Below are 20,250 nucleotides of genomic sequence, written 5' to 3'. Positions count from 1 at the left end.
TAGCAGTGTGTATCTGAGGGAGGCGAGAATGTAGCAGCGTGTGTGTATATCTGGGGGAGGAGAGAATGTAGCAGTGTGTGTCTGAGGGAGGAGAGAATGTAGCAGTGTGTGTCTGATGGAGGAGAGAATGTAGCAGTGTGTGTCTGAGGGAGGAGAGAATGTAGCAGTGTGTGTCTGAGGGAGGAGAGAATGTAGCAGTGTGTGTCTGAGGGAGGAGAGCATGTAGTAGTGTGTGTCTGAGGGAGGAGAGAATGTAGCAGTGTGTGTCTGAGGGAGGAGAGAATGTAGCAGTGTGTGTCTGAGGGAGGAGAGAATGTAGCAGTGTGTGTGTCTGAGGGAGGAGAGAATGTAGCAGTGTGTGTCTTAGGGAGGAGAGAATGTAGCAGTGTGTGTCTGAGGGAGGAGATAATGTAGCAGTGTGTGTCTGAGGGAGGAGAGAATGTAGCAGTGTGTGTCTGAGGGAGGAGATAATGTAGCAGTGTGTGTCTGAGGGAGAAGAGAACGTAGCAGTGTGTGTCTGAGGGAGAAGAGAATGTAGCAGTGTGTGTCTGAGGGAGGAGAGCATGTAGCAGTGTGTGTCTGAGGGAGGAGAGAATGTAGCAGTGAGGATAGCATGTAACTGAGTTTGTGGAGTGGGCTTTTGTAGGGGTGGAATGTACCTGCTAGCTAGGCAGCGAATTAAATGGTGCCTAGCTAACAGGTCTGAATCGTGCCCTTAGTGTAGTAGTTCATTTGTCAGGACTTTCTCCTTGCAGTGCATGTTATGCTATAACGTACAGTATTATGCTGCTGCAATGAGATGAACTGGAATCTCACAGATGTTCAGCCTTAACCCATGTTTAATCCTCCGTCTTCTTCATCATTTTCTAGTGCCTTTTGATCTCTCAATGTGGGGAGGAACAGAAAAGATTCATTGGGATGTCTGGGTGAATGATGCATTGTGCCTGCTTGTATCCGTCACCAGAAATATCTGCACAGGTGTCTTGTCCACCACATGTCTCTTTCAGGGATCAGTGTAGGGAATAGCTGCGTATAAGCCGGCATGTGTCTTCTCTTACCGCGACCCATTCTCTGTACAACAGAACACCTCAGCTGACAGTGGTCCAAGCCTGGGTCGTTTGTCTATTTGCAAGCCAGGATTTATGTTTATACCTGTTAAAACATGAATAAATCAGTTATGCAGGCTACTAATATACGGAAGACTTGGGCGTCTCTCGTTCCTTTGTACCCCAGTACATATATTCTGGCTTATTTTGAAATCCAGAACGAGAACCGTTGACTTATTTAAAACTGTGAACTTTGTTAACTAACGAGCGTTACCTTAAGGATAAAGAATTTCCTTCTTTTATTAAAAGATATAGCAGGTGAAAAGAAAGCTGTACAAGAGGTATATGTTGGAGACGCCTATTACAGCGACCGCGACCTTTGCTTGTATAGGTCTGTACGCCAGCCCTGGAGGCTTCTGGGAAGCTTCGGCTTGCTGTTTGCCCTCCGCTCTCCGCTGTGACTTTGGATGTTTGGAGAGTGTGAGATCTGATTCCCAGACACTCTCACACATAAAATAATTCTGTATAACATGTGTGACCTCCACCCGAGGGAGCGTTAATTCTGACGGACAGTGTGTTTCTCCAGTATATTGTGTCGCCAAGAAACATATTCTTTGAGCAGCTAATCCATTATCAGTGTCCTCAGTTTATGTATAAAGGTCTCCTCCTTCAGTTGTAATGGACAGAACCAGATAACTGGCTTGTAGGTGACCATAGTAATGGTCATTATGTAATGATTCCTCTGTGCCCAGGTGCAGGCGTAACCCCTGCACCAGTATCCGGTTGGTTTTGGTTGCTGCGCTACCAGTTTCTGAGTACTACAAAATGTCTTTTGTCTGGCACAAATAGATTGTAATGCACAACATGACATTTGTTGCACACAGAGAAAGTCATTTTGTGATGCTCCTGTCACAGTCCAGAACTCTGCAGCTAACGAGTCCCTTCATCCTGGGCTGAGGCGGCCGTTGTTATAATCTGTATGCTGCCAACGGCAATTCCTGGTTATAAAGTGCAACAGCATATGTTGGTGCTATATAAATAAATATGATGTCATTAATAATGACATCTCCATTTTGTCCAGGATGTAATGAGGTTCGAGTGCAGCCAATGTGCGGGATGCCGGACAAACTAGGATGGTTTCTTAAAAGAGCAATCATTTATAAGCCATGGTTTCGCCTTTTGAATGATTGCCCTTTTCAAAATAAATCCAAATTTGTGCGGGATCCCACTTGTTCGACTCACTTGGAAGTTACATCTCGCCCTTTGTCTGTGAAGTGTAGTACAAATCTGTGCTTTCGGGCTGTGGGAGCTAGAACGTCTTTGTGAAGTATGCCCTACTAGTACTGGGTAGGACCCTCCTTAGCATCGAGAACAGAATGAGTTGCTCGTAGCATGGATTGAGTACGGTGCTAGAAATGTTCCTTTAAGGTTCTGGCCCATGGTGACATGATGGCGTCACGCAGGTGCTGCAGACTTGTTGACTTGGCCGTTCATGCTATGAATCCCCTGTTCCACCTTACCCCATATGTGCTCTATTCCACTGTGATCTGGTGACTGTGGAGGCCATTGGAGTACTGTGACGTCATCATTATGCACTTGGAACCAGTGTAAAATGATGAGCGCACTGTGTCACGTGGCACGTTATCCTGCCTGTAGTTGGTTTTCACTGTAACCTCCATTCCTATTCCTATCTGACAGCAGTAGAACCACTTCTGAATACCGCAGATGTATCACATGGTTATCACAGTTACTGTCCGCATCCGGTCAGGTTATATCAGTCCAGGCCATTCTCCATTCTCCCCTCTCATGAACAAGGCATCTCCACCCAGAGATCTGCCGATTACTGGATGCTATTTGTTTTGCGCATCATTGAGACTGTTTTCCAGGAGATGAACCGCTTTTGAGATACTCAAACACCCCACCTGGCTCTGACAATCATACCGTGGCCAGTGAGTTGCTAAGTATAAGGAATGGTGAGGAAGAGAGGAATTGATAAGGGGCGGATGGAATAGAGGTCAGATATACATGAATGATTTGGAATGAGTATTAAGAGATTGTAAGGGTAAGAAGTAGAGTAAACCCACCCACTATTAAATTCTTATCTTTGCCCTTTAATGTTGGGTTATATTGCTATGGATATAACTGACGTGTCCTAGTGGAAGACACAGGTGTCATGCTACTTGCCAGTTACCCTACCGGCATATGCCAAATGTGGTAAGAGCCGCCTACGTGCAGGGACTTGTAATCGTCTGTGCCGTATTCCCAGCGTTCTTTGATGTAATTCCAGGATCACATTAGAGGAATATCATCCACGTGACATTACAGCTGTGTGATCTGAAGCCATCTCCCGGTAAGGTGATTCCTGGACGGCTATTGTCTTCAACGTCTTCTGCTTAAATCAAATGTAATCTGAGGATGTCGCTTATAGGAATAAATTGGCAGCGCTTAACCTGTATCTGACTGGACCTGTTTAAGCCTAAACTGTGCGCACGTGTTTCTCCCCAAACCATAATATCAAATAAAATGTTATTGTCAGAGATAAGTACACATAGAGCAGGATATGGTTAGGATGATAAACGACTGCTACTTAAACCCTTTGAGTGCCCAACGTTGCTGTGAGAGATGTGCAAAATATCTACTAAAAATGCCAGGGTCGAAGTTGAGGAATATAAATCACTTAAGTTATTGCCGGCCAATGATCTGATGTCAATTAATTGAAGTTTAGTTAAATATTGTGCCCCAAAAAAGCAATCGATGTGAACAATGATAGCATTTTTAGTGGATATTTTGCACATCTCTCACAGCAACGTTGACTGAGAGAAGATAAATCCTGAAGACTCATTAGTAACCCATTTCCCCACGGTGTTTGTGGTGGTTTGACCATCATCAGGTTGGGTTCCCCTGTATTTTTGTGTTTATATGCTTGTAGTATGACTATTAAACTGTTCTTGTAGCTGTGTTGGGGGCTGTGTTTTATATAGTTGCCTGTGAAGGTAAAATACTTCCCACAGGTTTCATGGTAGACTGATAAGTGCGGAATGGGTAAGGGGGTATCATTAACGGTTATCTCTGCGCTCGTTGTGCTTCTACTTGTCAACAGGGTGCACCCACATCAGTCTTGGTTACATTATCGTGCTCGATGGATGTCATCTCCTTATTGGACAGCTTGCTTTAGGGTTGTCCATGGACCATTGAAGGTTAGCCACTACTAATGGTCTGCTGGTGATGTTCGATTTTATTCATCAATAGAGAAAGCCAGGTGGTGTACATCAGTGGTAGATATTTGCGGGAGCCATTGATGGTTTCCCAATGATGGTCATAAACCACTGATGGTAGAACCTTTAGATGGACAACCCAAATTTGCATACATTGGCCGTACAATAGCCACAAGGTCACTTGACCTTGAGTTATGTCCATCTAGAAGGTCCATGAAGCTTGATCTTCCATCATCAGGATGTAATGCATCCTAGGATACTCCCACAATCCTTAGCTGCTTGCTACAAAACTATAAACAAACAGCTTGGCTTTTCTTTGGTCATGATACATATGTGTCACACGCCTGCTAACTGCACATGTGGTCTTCCCAGAGACCGCTGCGGAGAGGGCTGACTTTGAACAGTAGCAGAGATGGGTTTTTTTTTCTTTTAGACTATACCAAACCTTGTTTTTCGGCTCCTGAAAGAAGCTCAGTCTCTTGCTAACAACGCTTCTTTGTTCCCGGACAAGCTGAAAATGTGCTTGTGTTTAGACCAAACAATAAAAATAAACTACCTAACTGCTCGCTATGGTGCGGAGAGGAAATCATGGCTATTAAAGACTCTGATTGTGTTTGTAAAGGAATTGTTTGGGAGAAAATCACTCCATCTGTTACCTTTTCAGGGATAACCGGATCCGTGACTGTGGCGGTCGGAATTGTGACTCTCCGCACTTTTAGCCACCCCTGTAATCGCACGAACCCATCCGTTTCATATATTATTAGGTAGAGCTAATACTTTCAGGTTTCTAGAGGTTGATATTATGTTTAATGGGGCCCATCCGTCAGCAATCAGTTGGGGCAATTTTACGTCTTGCCGATGATTTTGTAAAGAAAAAGTGGCTGTATAGGGTGGTTCATCGATCGCCGATTCTCACCACACATTGGTTTAAATCAGATTGTCCAACGTGTTGGCTTTCACAGACCAATCGGGCTGCAGATTCCATGGGTTGGTAATGATCAGCCAATTTGGAAACTGATTGCTGCTTTAGAACAGCACCTGGATTTTATGGGATGTTCCCGATGCCTGCAAGCTGTAAGCTTTTACATATACCACCAAGTTTGATATTGTCATTTGTTTTAGGCCTCGTTCGATACTTGTCATTTCTTACAGTCCTTGTAGTTGGGAGAGTTGGTGTTTTTCGAACTGTTTTTCATACACCACCTGTTCCATCCATCAGGATGTCATTCTTAAGCTGCATACACACTCTACAATTTTTTTTTACCAACTTTTATGACTAATTTTGTTCATTTTGGTCATTAAAAACAAAATTGGTCAAAATATCTTTCAGTGCGTTTGCGACGACGACGAATGATGATGCCCATACCGCCAGTTGTTTATCAAGGTTGTTCGTCAACTGTGCAGGCAGCTCAATTTGGATATCTTTCAGAGCCTATAAACTATAGCTAGATCTTTTGTCAGTCGTCAATATCTTTCGTCAACATCTTTTGTCCAGGACACTGGGTTCAAGGGAAATATCTTTCAACAAAATTGTACAGTGTGTATGCACCTTTAGAGTGAAATAAGTTGGAAGTTCTAATTCACATGTTGCTATGGACAACCTATCAGAATCTACGTATTTATTTAGCACCATGCAGAGGTGTCTGTGAGGGTGGGGCAGGTACATGGATGTGTCGGTGATGGTGGGGCAGGTCCTCGGAGGTGTTCGTTATGTAGGACAGGTACATGGAGGTGTTACTGATGCCAGATTGTTACGCGAAGGTGTCAGTGAGGGTGGGGCAGGTACAAGGATGTGTCGGTGATGGTGGGGCAGGTACTCGGAGGTGTTCGTTATGTAGGACAGGTACATGGAGGTGTTACTGATGCCAGATTGTTACGCGAAGGTGTCAGTGAGGGTGGGGCAGGTACATGGATGTGTCGGTGATGGTGGGGCAGGTACTCGGAGGTGTTCGTTATGTAGGACAGGTACATGGAGGTGTTACTGATGCCAGATTGTTACGCGAAGGTGTCAGTGAGGGTGGGGCAGGTACGGGAGGTGCTATATTGATTGGAGAAAAGTTTTGGAAGTTAAAGATGAGAGGTTAAAGTGTTTATTCCTATGTTTTACAAACTTATATAAAGACCCTGTAAAATGACCAGTCAGACATTCTACTGTCCAATGTGGGGAAAAACACTTGCTAGGATTTGTCAGCCTCTAATTAAAAAAAATTCAATAAAAAAAAAAAATCACCATTGGACACCTTTATAAAACCTCCAGTCCTTTTCTCATGGCCCCTTACATCTTCTGTATTGACCTGCTGCCTCAGCTGTGCCTTCTTCTCCTCCCAGGTGACATTTGTACAGACGGTGTGCATCCTCGCCGCGGGCCCTTCATTTATCATTGTTAATCTTGCAATGGGTCCGTTCCATGAGAATGATGAAAAATGTCCCATACGTGACACTGTAACACATTCTGTATTTTTTTTTTTTTAGGTTTCAACAGAGATTGAAATGTTAAATGTAGAGTTCAATAGGTTTTTGATCAACAAATAATTATCAAGTAGAAGTGTCCTTTACTAAACCATGGTGGACGGTTATACGAACCTCTCCCTCTGCCCAGTATCACTACTCTCGCCATGCGAGGAGGACGTCACGCTTAGAATTCGTTCTTCTCTGCTCCTCTTCCCCTGCTCAGTATGACTTGCCCGCAGACACAATAGTTACCGTTTCCTCTACTTCTGTCTGGTTGGCCCTATGTAATGGATGCTCTGGAGTTCGGTTCAGATGGCACCCGCTGTGTGCGGGATTCTGCGTGACGTAGATGAAGCAATGTTGCCCTCGTTAATGAAGCGTCAGGGATAAGACTTCTTGGTATAGAATGCAGGTTGGGGCTCTGTAGTAGATTGTGCTGCTCTGAGAGCTGACACTCAGTGCTGTGTTGCTATGGAGCACAGATTAGGACAATGAGCGAGTGGTCCTGAGTGGTCTCCGCTTCCTGGAATGATTGGGGTTGGCTGAGATGGTGACAATGGCTCCTGGCAGCTGCAGTTCCTTTTCCTTTGTACAGAAACACTTTTTCCTCTTCAACATTCTTTACTACAATTACTGAGTCTTGGGACACTGCACACCCCGGATAAAGCATCCACGAGACAGGAATTATTGTGTAGTGAGGCCTTGGTGAGGGTTCAGCTCCTCAACATGCTCAGAATATATCTAACCTTCCTTCTACACAGATCTTCTGCTGAGCACCTCACTTACCCCCCTTTAGTAATGATTGTACTTACCTCTCCGTCTGCAGGATATTCCCCTGTTACATCTATCCCTACAGATTCATAGTGATATATTCTGCAGCTTGTTATATATTTGCCCTCACTAGAGATCTGTTGAAAATTTCTCTGTATGTATGTATGTATGTATGTATGTATGTATTGTAGTAAGGAAGGAGAGCGGTAAATAGTGAGGCACTAAAACAGTATAGTAGGGAAGGAGGGTGGTATGATAGTGAGGCAGTAGTACAATATGGTAGTAGGGAAGGAGGGTGGTATGATAGTGTGGCAGTAGTACAGTATAATAGATGGGAAGGAGGGTGGTATGATAGTGAGGCAGTAGTGCAATATAATAGATGGGAAGGAGGGCAGTATGATAGTGAGGCAGTAGATCAGAATGAGAGTAAGGAAGGAGAGCAGTATGATAGTGAGGCAGTAGAGCAGTATAATAGATGGGAAGGAGGGCGGTATGATAGTGAGGCAGTAGATCAGAATGAGAGTAAGGAAGGAGGGTGGTATGATAGTGAGGCAGTAGTACAATATGGTAGTAAGGAAGGAGGGTGGTATGATAGTGTGGCAGTAGTACAGTATAATAGATGGGAAGGAGGGTGGTATGATAGTGAGGCAGTAGTGCAATATAATAGATGGGAAGGAGGGCAGTATGATAGTGAGGCAGTAGATCAGAATGAGAGTAAGGAAGGAGAGCAGTATGATAGTGAGGCAGTAGAGCAGTATAATAGATGGGAAGGAGGGCGGTATGATAGTGAGGCAGTAGATCAGAATGAGAGTAAGGAAGGAGGGCAGTATGATAGTGAGGCAGTAGAGCAGTATAATAGATGGGAAGGAGGGTGGTATGATCGTGAGGCAGTATAACCGTATGAGAGTAAGGAAGGAGGGCGGTTTGATAGTGAGGCAGTAGTACAGTATAATAGATGGGAAGGAGGGTGGTATTATAGTGAGGCAGTAGAGCAGTATAATAGATGGGAAGGAGGGCGGTATGATAGTGAGGCAGTAGTACAGTATAATAGATGGGAAGGAGGGTGGTATTATAGTGAGGCAGTAGAGCAGTATAATAGATGGGAAGGAGGGCGGTATGATAGTGAGGCAGTAGTACAGTATAATAGATGGGAAGGAGGGTGGTATTATAGTGAGGCAGTAGAGCAGTATAATAGATGGGAAGGAGGGCGGTATGATAGTGAGGCAGTAGTACAGTATAATAGATGGGAAGGAGGGTGGTATTATAGTGAGGCAGTAGAGCAGTATAATAGATGGGAAGGAGGGTGGTATGATAGTGAGGCAGTAGATCAGAATGAGAGTAAGGAAGGAGGGCAGTATGATAGTGAGGCAGTAGAGCAGTATAATAGATGGGAAGGAGGGTGGTATGATCGTGAGGCAGTATAACCGTATGAGAGTAAGGAAGGAGGGCGGTTTGATAGTGAGGCAGTAGTACAGTATAATAGATGGGAAGGAGGGTGGTATTATAGTGAGGCAGTAGAGCAGTATAATAGATGGGAAGGAGGGCGGTATGATAGTGAGGCAGTAGTACAGTATAATAGATGGGAAGGAGGGTGGTATTATAGTGAGGCAGTAGAGCAGTATAATAGATGGGAAGGAGGGTGGTATGATAGTGAGGCAGTAGTACAGTATAATAGATGGGAAGGAGGGTGGTATTATAGTGAGGCAGTAGAGCAGTATAATAGATGGGAAGGAGGGTGGTATGATAGTGAGGCAGTAGATCAGAATGAGAGTAAGGAAGGAGGGCGATATGATAGTGAGGCAGTAGAACAGTATAATAGATGGGAAGGAGGGCGGTATGATAGTGAGGCAGTAGAACAGTATAATAGATGGGAAGGAGGGCAGTATGATAGTGAGGCAGTAGAACCGTATAATAGATGGGAAGGAGGGTGGTATGATCGTGAGGCAGTATAACCGTATGAGAGTAAGGAAGGAGGGCTGTATGATAGTGAGGCAGTAGAGCAGTATAATAGATGGGAAGGAGGGCGGTATGATAGTGAGGCAGTAGAGCAGTATAATAGATGGGAAGGAGGGTGGTATGATAGTGAGGCAGTAGATCAGAATGAGAGTAAGGAAGGAGAGCAGTATGATAGTGAGGCAGTATAACCGTAGTGAAGCAGTGCAGTCTGGTAGTGATGTACTGGAACATAAATATAGGAGGATAGTATGGTAGCAGGGCAGTAGTACTGTGGGGGAACAGGGAACTGGTATGATATGGAAGCAGGACCAGGGCCGTATGCTGGGACAAAAGTAGAACAGAATCCAAGGAGAAACGTATGGTGGTAGGGAAGGAGGATCATAGTTAAACAGTAAACATTTTAAAGTTGTTTTCTACTATTTATTGACCCTCTTAAGTAAACCATACATGGTAAAACACTCCACCCTGATCTGCTACCTACGGCACTAAACCGCAGTAGGATTTTCTATGTAGTGTGTGGCTCTGGGCTTCAGACAAGAGGAGAGATTCCTACTAGGGGTTGTCCCATCCCATTTCTACACTTAAAACAAAGGTTGGAAGGTGGGATCACCCCCAACAATAAGTGCTCTATTACTGCCGTTTATTTAGGATACATGTGAGGTTGCACCTAAAAAAAAGGGTCATTGTGGTGATTATGGAGCTGCACAACAATGATATGGTGGACAATTCCTGCCTTTCATGGTCCATGCGGGATATTTTAACCCCAATTATACAGTTTTAAGCGTGGCACAGTGACATTCCCATTGCAGTAGGAGATTGCTGTGGTTGCATTTGATGCTGGGTTGTTGTTTTTTTATATTGTTTATTATTCCACATGAATAAATTTTTAATACAGATGCCACAAATACCTGTGCCATATTCTGCCCAGAACAAGAACCAACCTTTCACTTTAGGAGGGTGTCGCATTAAGGCGTCTGAAGACCCTGAAGCGCCTCTGTCTTATTATTATTATTATACCGTACATAGCTGTTACTCTGCATTGTTGTTCAGTCATCACTGAAATGTCCTTTTTATGTTCCCTTCTTACAGATCAGTTTCATGAATTCACAGGCAGCCTACCAGTGACTTCTGGGCGCCGGACTGGTTTCCTCAACTATTTGTAAGTGTCAGTTTATCTTATTCATCTTCTTATACTGTGACATAAGTATGGATTGTATGACGGGGAGAAATGTCTATGTGGTTTTCTACACAGATCTTATATACCTATGTTAGTACGTGTATGGGTATATTCAGTGTGTGGATTTGGTTTTTCATTACTTTTTTTCAAACTTTAGGGTTCCCTCCTTTTATTGCACTTTCTACTATATAGACTACAAATGTTTCTAGTTGTTTACTTTTGTCTAAAAAAAAAAAAGACTAAAAACATAACAGGCTTTAATTTGATGTTCCACATTAAGGAAGTCAACATTTCAAAGTCACAACACACACATACCGGTATATATAAAATGACCAGTTATTATTATGGTGCACACATATACCGTAGTGATGTACAGAGACTATTATTACCAGTTATTTATATAGCGCACACATATTCAAGAGCGCTGTACAGAGACTATTATTACCAGTTATTTATATAGCGCACACATATTCCGCAGTGCTGTACAGAATATTATTACCAGTTATTATATAGCGCACACATATTCCGCAGTGCTGTACAGAGAATATTATTTCCAGTTATTTATATAGCGCACACATATTCAAGAGCGCTGTACAGAAACTATTATTACCAGTTATTTATATAGCGCACACATATTCCACAGCGCTGTACAGAGTCTATTATTACCAGTTATTATATAGAGCACACATATTCCGCAGCGCTGTACAGAGACTATTATTACCAGTTATTATATAGCACACACATATTCCGCAGCACTGTACAGAGAATATTATTACCAGTTATTATATAGCGCACACATATTCCACAGCGCTGTACAGAGAATATTATTTCCAGTTATTTATATAGTGCACACATATTCCGCAGCGCTGTACAGAGTATATTATTACCAGTTATTTATATAGCGCAGACATATTCCACAGCGCTGTACAGAGAATATTATTACCAGTTATTATATAGCGCACACATATTCCACAGCGCTGTACAGAGAATATTATTTCCAGTTATTTATATAGTGCACACATATTCCGCAGCGCTGTACAGAGTATATTATTACCAGCTATTTATATAGCGCAGACATATTCCACAGTGCTGTACAGAGACTATTATTACCAGTTATTTATATAGCACGCGCATATTTCGCAGTACTGTACAGAGAATATTATTACCAGTTATTATATAGCGCACACATATTCTGCAGCGCTGTACAGACTATTATTACCAGTTATTATATAGCGCAGACATATTCCACAGCGCTGTACAGAGACTATTATTACCAGTTATTATATAGCGCACACATATTCCGCAGTGCTGTACAGAGATTATTATTACCAGTTATTTATATAGCGCACACATATTCCGCAGCGCTGTACAGAGACTATTATTACCAGTTATTATATAGCGCACACATATTCCACAGCGCTGTACAGAGAATATTATTACCAGTTATTATATAGCGCACACATTCCGCAGCGCTGTACAGAGAATATTATTTCCAGTTATTTATATAGTGCACACATATTCCGCAGCACTGTACAGAGACTATTATTACCAGTTATTTATATAGCGCACACATATTCAGCAGCGCTGTACAGAGACTATTATTACCAGTTATTTATATAGCGCGCGCATATTCCGCAGTACTGTACAGAGAATATTATTACCAGTTATTATATAGCGCACACATATTCCGCAGCGCTGTACAGAGAATATTATTTCCAGTTATTTATATAGTGCACACATATAGTACAGAGAATATTATTACCAGTTATTTATATAGCGCACACATATTCCGCAGCGCTGTACAGAGACTATTATTACCAGTTATTTATATAGGGCACACATATTCCGCAGCGCTGTACAAAGACTATTATTACCAGTTATTATATAGCGCACACGTATTCCGCAGCGCTGCACAGAGACAATTATTACCAGTTATTTATATAGCGCACACATATTTAGCAGCGCTGTACGGAGAATATTATTACCAGTTATTTATATAGCGCACACGTATTCCGCAGCGCTGTACAGAGAATATTATTACCAGTTATTTATATCGCGCACACATATTCCGTAGCGATGTACAGAGAATATTCTTGCCAGTTATTTATATAGCGCACACATATTCCGCAGCACTGTACAGAGATTATTATTACCAGTTATTTATATAGCGCACACATATTCCGCAGCGCTGTACAGAGAATATTCTAACCAGTTATTTATATAGCGCACACATATTCCACAGCGATGTACAGAGAATATTCTTACCAGTTATTTATATAGCGCACACATATTCCGCAGCGCTGTGCAGAGAATATTATTACCAGTTATTTATATAGCGCACACATATTCCGCAGTGCTGTACAGAGATTATTATTACCAGTTATTTATATAGCGCACACATATTCCGCAGCGCTGTACAGAGACTATTATTACCAGTTATTATATAGCGCACACATATTCCACAGCGCTGTACAGAGAATATTATTACCAGTTATTATATAGCGCACACATTCCGCAGCGCTGTACAGAGAATATTATTTCCAGTTATTTATATAGTGCACACATATTCCACAGCACTGTACAGAGACTATTATTACCAGTTATTTATATAGCGCACACATATTCAGCAGCGCTGTACAGAGAATATTATTACCAGTTATTATATAGCGCACACATATTCCGCAGCGCTGTACAGAGAACATTATTTCCAGTTATTTATATAGTGCACACATATAGTACAGAGAATATTATTACCAGTTATTTATATAGCGCACATATTCCGCTGCGCTGTACAGAGACTATTATTACCAGTTATTTATATAGGGCACACATATTCCGCAGCGCTGTACAAAGACTATTATTACCAGTTATTATATAGCGCACACGTATTCCGCAGCGCTGCACAGAGACAATTATTACCAGTTATTTATATAGCGCACACATATTCAGCAGCGCTGTACGGAGAATATTATTACCAGTTATTTATATAGCGCACACGTATTCCGCAGCGCTGTACAGAGAATATTATTACCAGTTATTTATATCGCGCACACATATTCCGTAGCGATGTACAGAGAATATTCTTGCCAGTTATTTATATAGCGCACACATATTCCGCAGCACTGTACAGAGATTATTATTACCAGTTATTTATATAGCGCACACATATACCGCAGCGCTGTACAGAGAATATTCTAACCAGTTATTTATATAGCGCACACATATTCCACAGCGATGTACAGAGAATATTCTTACCAGTTATTTATATAGCGCACACATATTCCGCAGCGCTGTGCAGAGAATATTATTACCAGTTATCATATAGCGCACACATATTCCGCAGCGCTGTACAGAGACTATTATTACCAGTTATTATATAGCGCACACATATTCCGCAGCGCTGTACAGAGACTATTATTACCAGTTATTATATAGCGCACACATATTCCACAGCGATGTACAGAGAATATTCTTACCAGTTATTTATATAGCGCACACATATTCCACAGCGCTGTACAGAGACTATTATTACCAGTTATTATATAGCGCACACATATTCCGCAGCGCTGTACAGAGATCATTATTACCAGTTATTTATATAGTGCACACATATTCCGCAGCGCTGTAGAGAGAATATTATTACCAGTTATTTATATAGCGCACACATATTCCGCAGCGCTGTACAGAGATCATTATTACCAGTTATTATATAGCGCACACATATTCCGCAGCGCTGTATAGAGAATATTATTACCAGTTATTTATATAGCGCACACATATTCCGCAGCGCTGTACAGAGAATATTATTACCAGTTATAATATAGCGCACACATATTCCGCAGGGCTGTACAGAGATTATTATTACCAGTTATTTATATAGCGCACACATATTCCGCAGCGCTGTACAGAGAGTATTATTACCAGTTATTTATATAGCGCACACATATTCCGCAGCGCTGTACAGAGAATATTATTACCAGTTATTATATAGCGCACACATATTCCGCAGCGCTGTACAGAGAATATTATTACCAGTTATTATATAGCGCACACATATTCCACAGCGCTGTACAGAGAATATTATTACCAGTTATTATATAGCGCACACATATTCCTCAGTGCTGTACAGAGACAATTATTACCAGTTATTATATAGCGCACACATATTCCGCAGCGCTGTACAGAGACTATTATTACCAGTTATTATATAGCACAAACATATTCTGCAGCGCTGTACAGAGAATATTATTACCAGTTATTATATAGCGCACACATATTCCGCAGCGCTGTACAGAGAATATTATTACCAGTTATTATATAGTGCACACATATTCCGCAGCGCTGTACAGAAACTATTATTACCAGTTATTATATAGCGTACACATATTCCGCAGCGCTGTACAGAGAATATTATTACCAGTTATTATATAGCGTACACATATTCCGCAGCGCTGTACAGAGACTATTATTACCAGTTATTATATAGGGCACACATATTCCGCAGCGCTGTACAGAGAATATTATTACCAGTTATTATATAGCACACACATATTCCGCAGCGCTGTACAGAGACTATTATTACCAGTTATTATATAGGGCACACATATTCCACAGCGCTGTACAGAGACTATTATTACCAGTTATTATATAGCGTACACATATTCCGCAGCGCTGTACAGAGACTATTTTTACCAGTTATTATATAGGGCACACATATTCCGCAGCGCTGTACAGAGAATATTATTACCAGTTTCTTATATAGCGCACACATATTCCACAGCGCTGTACAGAGAATATTATTACCAGTTATTATATAGCACACACATATTCCGCAGCGCTGTACAGAGACTATTTTTACCAGTTATTATATAGGGCACACATATTCCGCAGCGCTGTACAGACAATATTTTTACCAGTTATTATATAGCGCACACATATTCCGCAGCGCTGTACAGAGACTATTATTACCAGTTATTATATAGCGCACACATATTCCGCAGCGCTATACAGACAATATTATTACCAGTTTCTTATATAGCGCACACATATTCCACAGCGCTGTACAGAGAATATTATTACCAGTTATTATATAGCACACACATATTCCGCAGCGCTGTACAGAGACTATTATTACCAGTTATTATATAGCGCACACATATTCCACAGCGCTGTACAGAGACTATTATTACCAGTTATTATATAGCGCACACATATTCCGCAGCGCTGTACAGAGACTATTATTACCAGTTATTATATAGCACAAACATATTCTGCAGCGCTGTACAGAGAATATTATTACCAGTTATTATATAGTGCACACATATTCCGCAGCGCTGTATAGAGACTATTATTACCAGTTATTATATAGCGCACACATATTCCGCAGCGCTGTACAGAGACTATTATTACCAGTTATTATATAGCGCACACATATTCCGCAGCGCTATACAGACAATATTATTACCAGTTTCTTATATAGCGCACACATATTCCACAGCGCTGTACAGAGAATATTATTACCAGTTATTATATAGCACACACATATTCCGCAGCGCTGTACAGAGACTATTATTACCAGTTATTATATAGCGCACACATATTCCACAGCGCTGTACAGAGACTATTATTACCAGTTATTATATAGCGCACACATATTCCGCAGCGCTATACAGACAATATTATTACCAGTTTCTTATATAGCGCACACATATTCCACAGCGCTGTACAGAGAATATTATTACCAGTTATTATATAGCACACACATATTCCGCAGCGCTGTACAGAGACTATTATTACCAGTTATTATATAGTGCACACATATTCCGCAGCGCTGTATAGAGACTATTATTACCAGTTATTATATAGCGCACACATATTCCGCAGCGCTGTACAGACAATATTTTTACCAGTTATTATATAGCGCACACATATTCCGCAGCGCTGTACAGAGACTATTATTACCAGTTATTATATAGCGCACACATATTCCGCAGCGCTATACATACAATATTATTACCAGTTTCTTATATAGCGCACACATATTCCACAGCGCTGTACAGAGAATATTATTACCAGTTATTATATAGCACACACATATTCCGCAGCGCTGTACAGAGACTATTATTACCAGTTATTATATAGCGCATGCCCATGGAGAGCTTACAATCTATATTCCCTACCACATGTACACGCGCACACACACACAGACACACATTCACACACACACACACCTTCTAGGGTTTACTTGTTGGGATCCAATTAACCTACCAGTCAATTGTTGGATTGTGGGAGGAAACCTACGCAAGCACGGGGAGAATATACAAACTCTGCACAATTAGCGTCATGGTGGAAATTGAACATATGTGCATACATACATACATACATACATATATGTTACTCTTGTGCCCGGTTAGTTGTGGCTGCGTCATGTTTGTAGCCTTTCTTGACGCAGCTGCTGTTTCCCTGTCTGCCTGCTGTAAAATGATCATTAAATGCATCATAATTCTCTTTGTGCAATACTGGAACTCCCTGTCCGTTCTCTGTTCCTTCTGATTCAGTGTTTCCCAAGCTCCCTAACAGTACAGGCTTTAGGATATCCATGCGTCAGCACAGGTGACACCATTAGCACAACAGTCATTGTTATTTAACCATCTGTGCTCAAACTTAAAACCTGGACTGTTAGGGGCCTTTCGGGTCCGCCTTTGGGGTGCACGGTGTCGCACTGATCGTTTAAACAGCGTTGAGATATCAGAGACCCCGCTGCTGTTTGTGGCTCTTGTGGGAACCATGAAGAACTGTTTAATATAAAGGACAGGAGTGGAACCCTATCGCTAATTGTAGAGTAACATCTATTTCGGTTCTAGGTGTATCCAGAGGTCTGTGAAGGGTTCAGTGAGCTATTAATTACACGGCTGTTTGTGGTCAGCAGAAAGTGCGTGTCATTGCGCTGTACATCCACCACCCGGCTGTAAAAGAGATTTGTTTGTGGACACAGCATTTCCCAGCGTAAATGACAGTTCAGGGTTGAAAAGCCCCTTGTACGGGTCTTAATTCCGCGCCTGAGTGACAGCTGATTTTACCTGAAACAACCCGAGTCAGCTGATGTAACTGATTCATTGTTATGCCAGAGTTACTGTAAGATGATCCGTGGAGAATGCAGCGCGATGCCGCGCGCTCAGCATGGCATTGCTGCTCTGCTATTTACAGCAGTCATGTCATAGTAAAAGTAATTGACAATAACACGAACTGTGCTGTTTTAAGGCCGACCAGCTCATGCTGAAAGTTACACCTGAAATCCGAGAGAATGCGTGTGATAAAGCACATAGAGGCTGCTATTTATAGCGCCGGTCTCCTTCTGCGGACAGAATATACTGCTTGGACTTCCCTTGTTTGCCAAACCCACCTGTTCTATGTGATCTCTGTCAGTGGAAGTGTCCGTTGCTGTGCGTCTTTCTGTAGCTCTCCCATTGTGATCCGTGTCTGAATCCGCTACTTCTGACTAAGTTTTATAGACATCGAGGGTGGCACTCCAGCAAACTCAGCAGTCAAGCATCCTGAACCAACGTTTCAAATGTATTGATTCATTTTCCATCACCCTGATGAAAAATGTATCAATACATTTGAAAAATTTGTTCACGATGCTTGACTGCTGAGTTTGCTTTTTGCTGGAGTGCCACCCTCGATGTGTGCTTATGTTGGAGTGGGTCTCTCTTTTCCCGGGCGGGCACCCAGACCCGTATACCTGACAAGTGCCGGCATCCCCTACATCTATTTTATTTTTATTTTTATATATATATATATATATATATATATATATAAGTAGCACCAGATTTCTAGAATTACAGCTAATAACATACTCATAACAGAACTAGAAGCGGTAGTTAATCACATACAGTATGCTCAACCACCTCAGGGGGTTATTCAATCCGGGATTCCGACCATCGGAACGTTCTTACAGGCGGAATCCAGGTCTATTTTTCATTCCGTTAGACTGTAAATCGACAGCAGGAATTCTATGTTCCGGCTGTTGGGTGTCGGAAAGTCAGCAGACTGGCAAGAAACGGCCGTGAATTTCACAATCTGCATCCGTTTCTGACAAAACAGATCCCACTTGTTTTAAAGTGGGATCTGTTTTGGGGGGGAAATGCCTTCAATGCTGTTGGTAATGGCAGCATTAAATAGGCGAGTGCCTCTATTTCCGTCAGCGGAAATAGCGGCCGCGATTGAATACACTATACATTGTTGATCCACTAGGTAAGCAAAGGTGTTGGTGAAACGCATTTCTCACATCGATGCACAGTTTCTTCATTTTCTTACTTTAATACTCTAACACTAATGTACTAATACCCTCAAACACAATTTATTGCATTACCTAGCTCTAGAGAAGAAGGACTTATTATTACAGTTGAAGTGCCTGCTTGAGTCCAGGCTTATAAGTTCCCCTTTTAGCCCATAGATTGGAATCAATGGACAGAAATTGCCCTTGGCCTAGGCTCCTCACTACATTTGTAGGCACATTCCTGTCTGAAAAGAGGTAGCTCTAAGTAGCGCTTTAACTAGGGTAGTGTGGAGTGTGCAAGATAGTGGGCACTGTTGGTGCACTTGTCACTTATCGCTTTAAATGAGTCACTTGCAGTTTCCCTTCTCTTTGAGGCCTGCATATCCTGACTGCCTGTCTCCTATCACTAATAGCTGTACAACATTCATGAACGTGATTTGAGAGCTCTTTGTTGTGCAGTCAGACTGTCCTCTATTACATTTCAAGATGCTGACCTATACCCAGGATTCGAACTCCTCGCCTGTGGCATTGTAGTCAGACACTCTATTCATTGAATCCTTTTTCTTGCATTGTTCTCTAAATGCGTGTGTATGCCCCTTCACCGCCAAGGCATGTGACTTATCTCCCTATAGGGAAAATAGAGGGCACCCGTTCTCTTTTCTGGCATGGGTCACCATAAAGTCTAGTTCCAGCTCTGGCTCTAAGAGAGCCATTAACTTTCCTCCCGCTATTCTCCTAGGAAGAGACTCTTTTCACATAAAGAAGGTGTTCTCTTCTTTCACATAAATAGGGTAACGCATTTCGGTAACCCGCTACTCCATCATCCTTTTGTATATTAACCCCAGATAATGTTCCTCCATTCCTAGGTAAACATACATTGTCGTCACATCTCGGTACATTGTTCGAATGTATCGTGAAGTCATCCACCCGAAACACTTAATTTTTTTTATATCACAGGGCATTACTGGTTGTCATTTTTGTCCTATCAGTAATGATTCCTCCAGAGGGTGGATTTGAATGACTCATTAGCGCTCACTTTTCCTTTACTGACCTTTAAGGAACGGCGGAGGAGTAGGTGGAAAGTTCTCCCTGGAAAGTGCCGTTAGCATGGCTGCCGCCCACCCTCAGTTGTGCTTCACACACTTTTGTGCTGAGTGGGAGCCATGACGGAGGGTCTCGCAGTGAGTGCGTGCGCTGTCATCCCACCTGATTTATAATGTGAGACATCTCTTACACGTATGGACTTTGCAGAGGGTTTCAGTAGAATTTTTGCAGTCTGTAAAAGGGAGAAATAGATTGGTTTGACTTATTAACAGCTAGGTATTGTGTTTATGTGAGTAATCGGACTGTGTGGGT

General features: G+C 42.0%; 1 protein-coding gene across 17 annotated transcripts in view; it reads left to right on the top strand.

Annotated features, from left to right (window-relative positions):
• SOX6 (SRY-box transcription factor 6) overlaps positions 1–20,250 on the top strand; it is a 442,476-nt gene that overhangs the window by 70,830 nt on the left and 351,396 nt on the right. For all 17 annotated transcript variants that reach the window (XM_083164677.1, XM_083164684.1, XM_083164689.1 and 14 more), the window contains one exon: positions 10,529–10,598. In XM_083164677.1, coding sequence (XP_083020803.1) covers positions 10,529–10,598 — 70 coding nt within the window. The remainder of the gene's footprint in view (positions 1–10,528; positions 10,599–20,250) is intronic.

This window comes from Crinia signifera, chromosome 11 (assembly GCF_055691185.1).
Source record: "Crinia signifera chromosome 11, ASM5569118v1, whole genome shotgun sequence".
NCBI classification, from domain to species: domain Eukaryota; kingdom Metazoa; phylum Chordata; class Amphibia; order Anura; family Myobatrachidae; genus Crinia; species Crinia signifera.
Note: the sequence above shows the minus strand (reverse complement) of the source record. Positions and strands in the feature narration are given on the sequence as shown.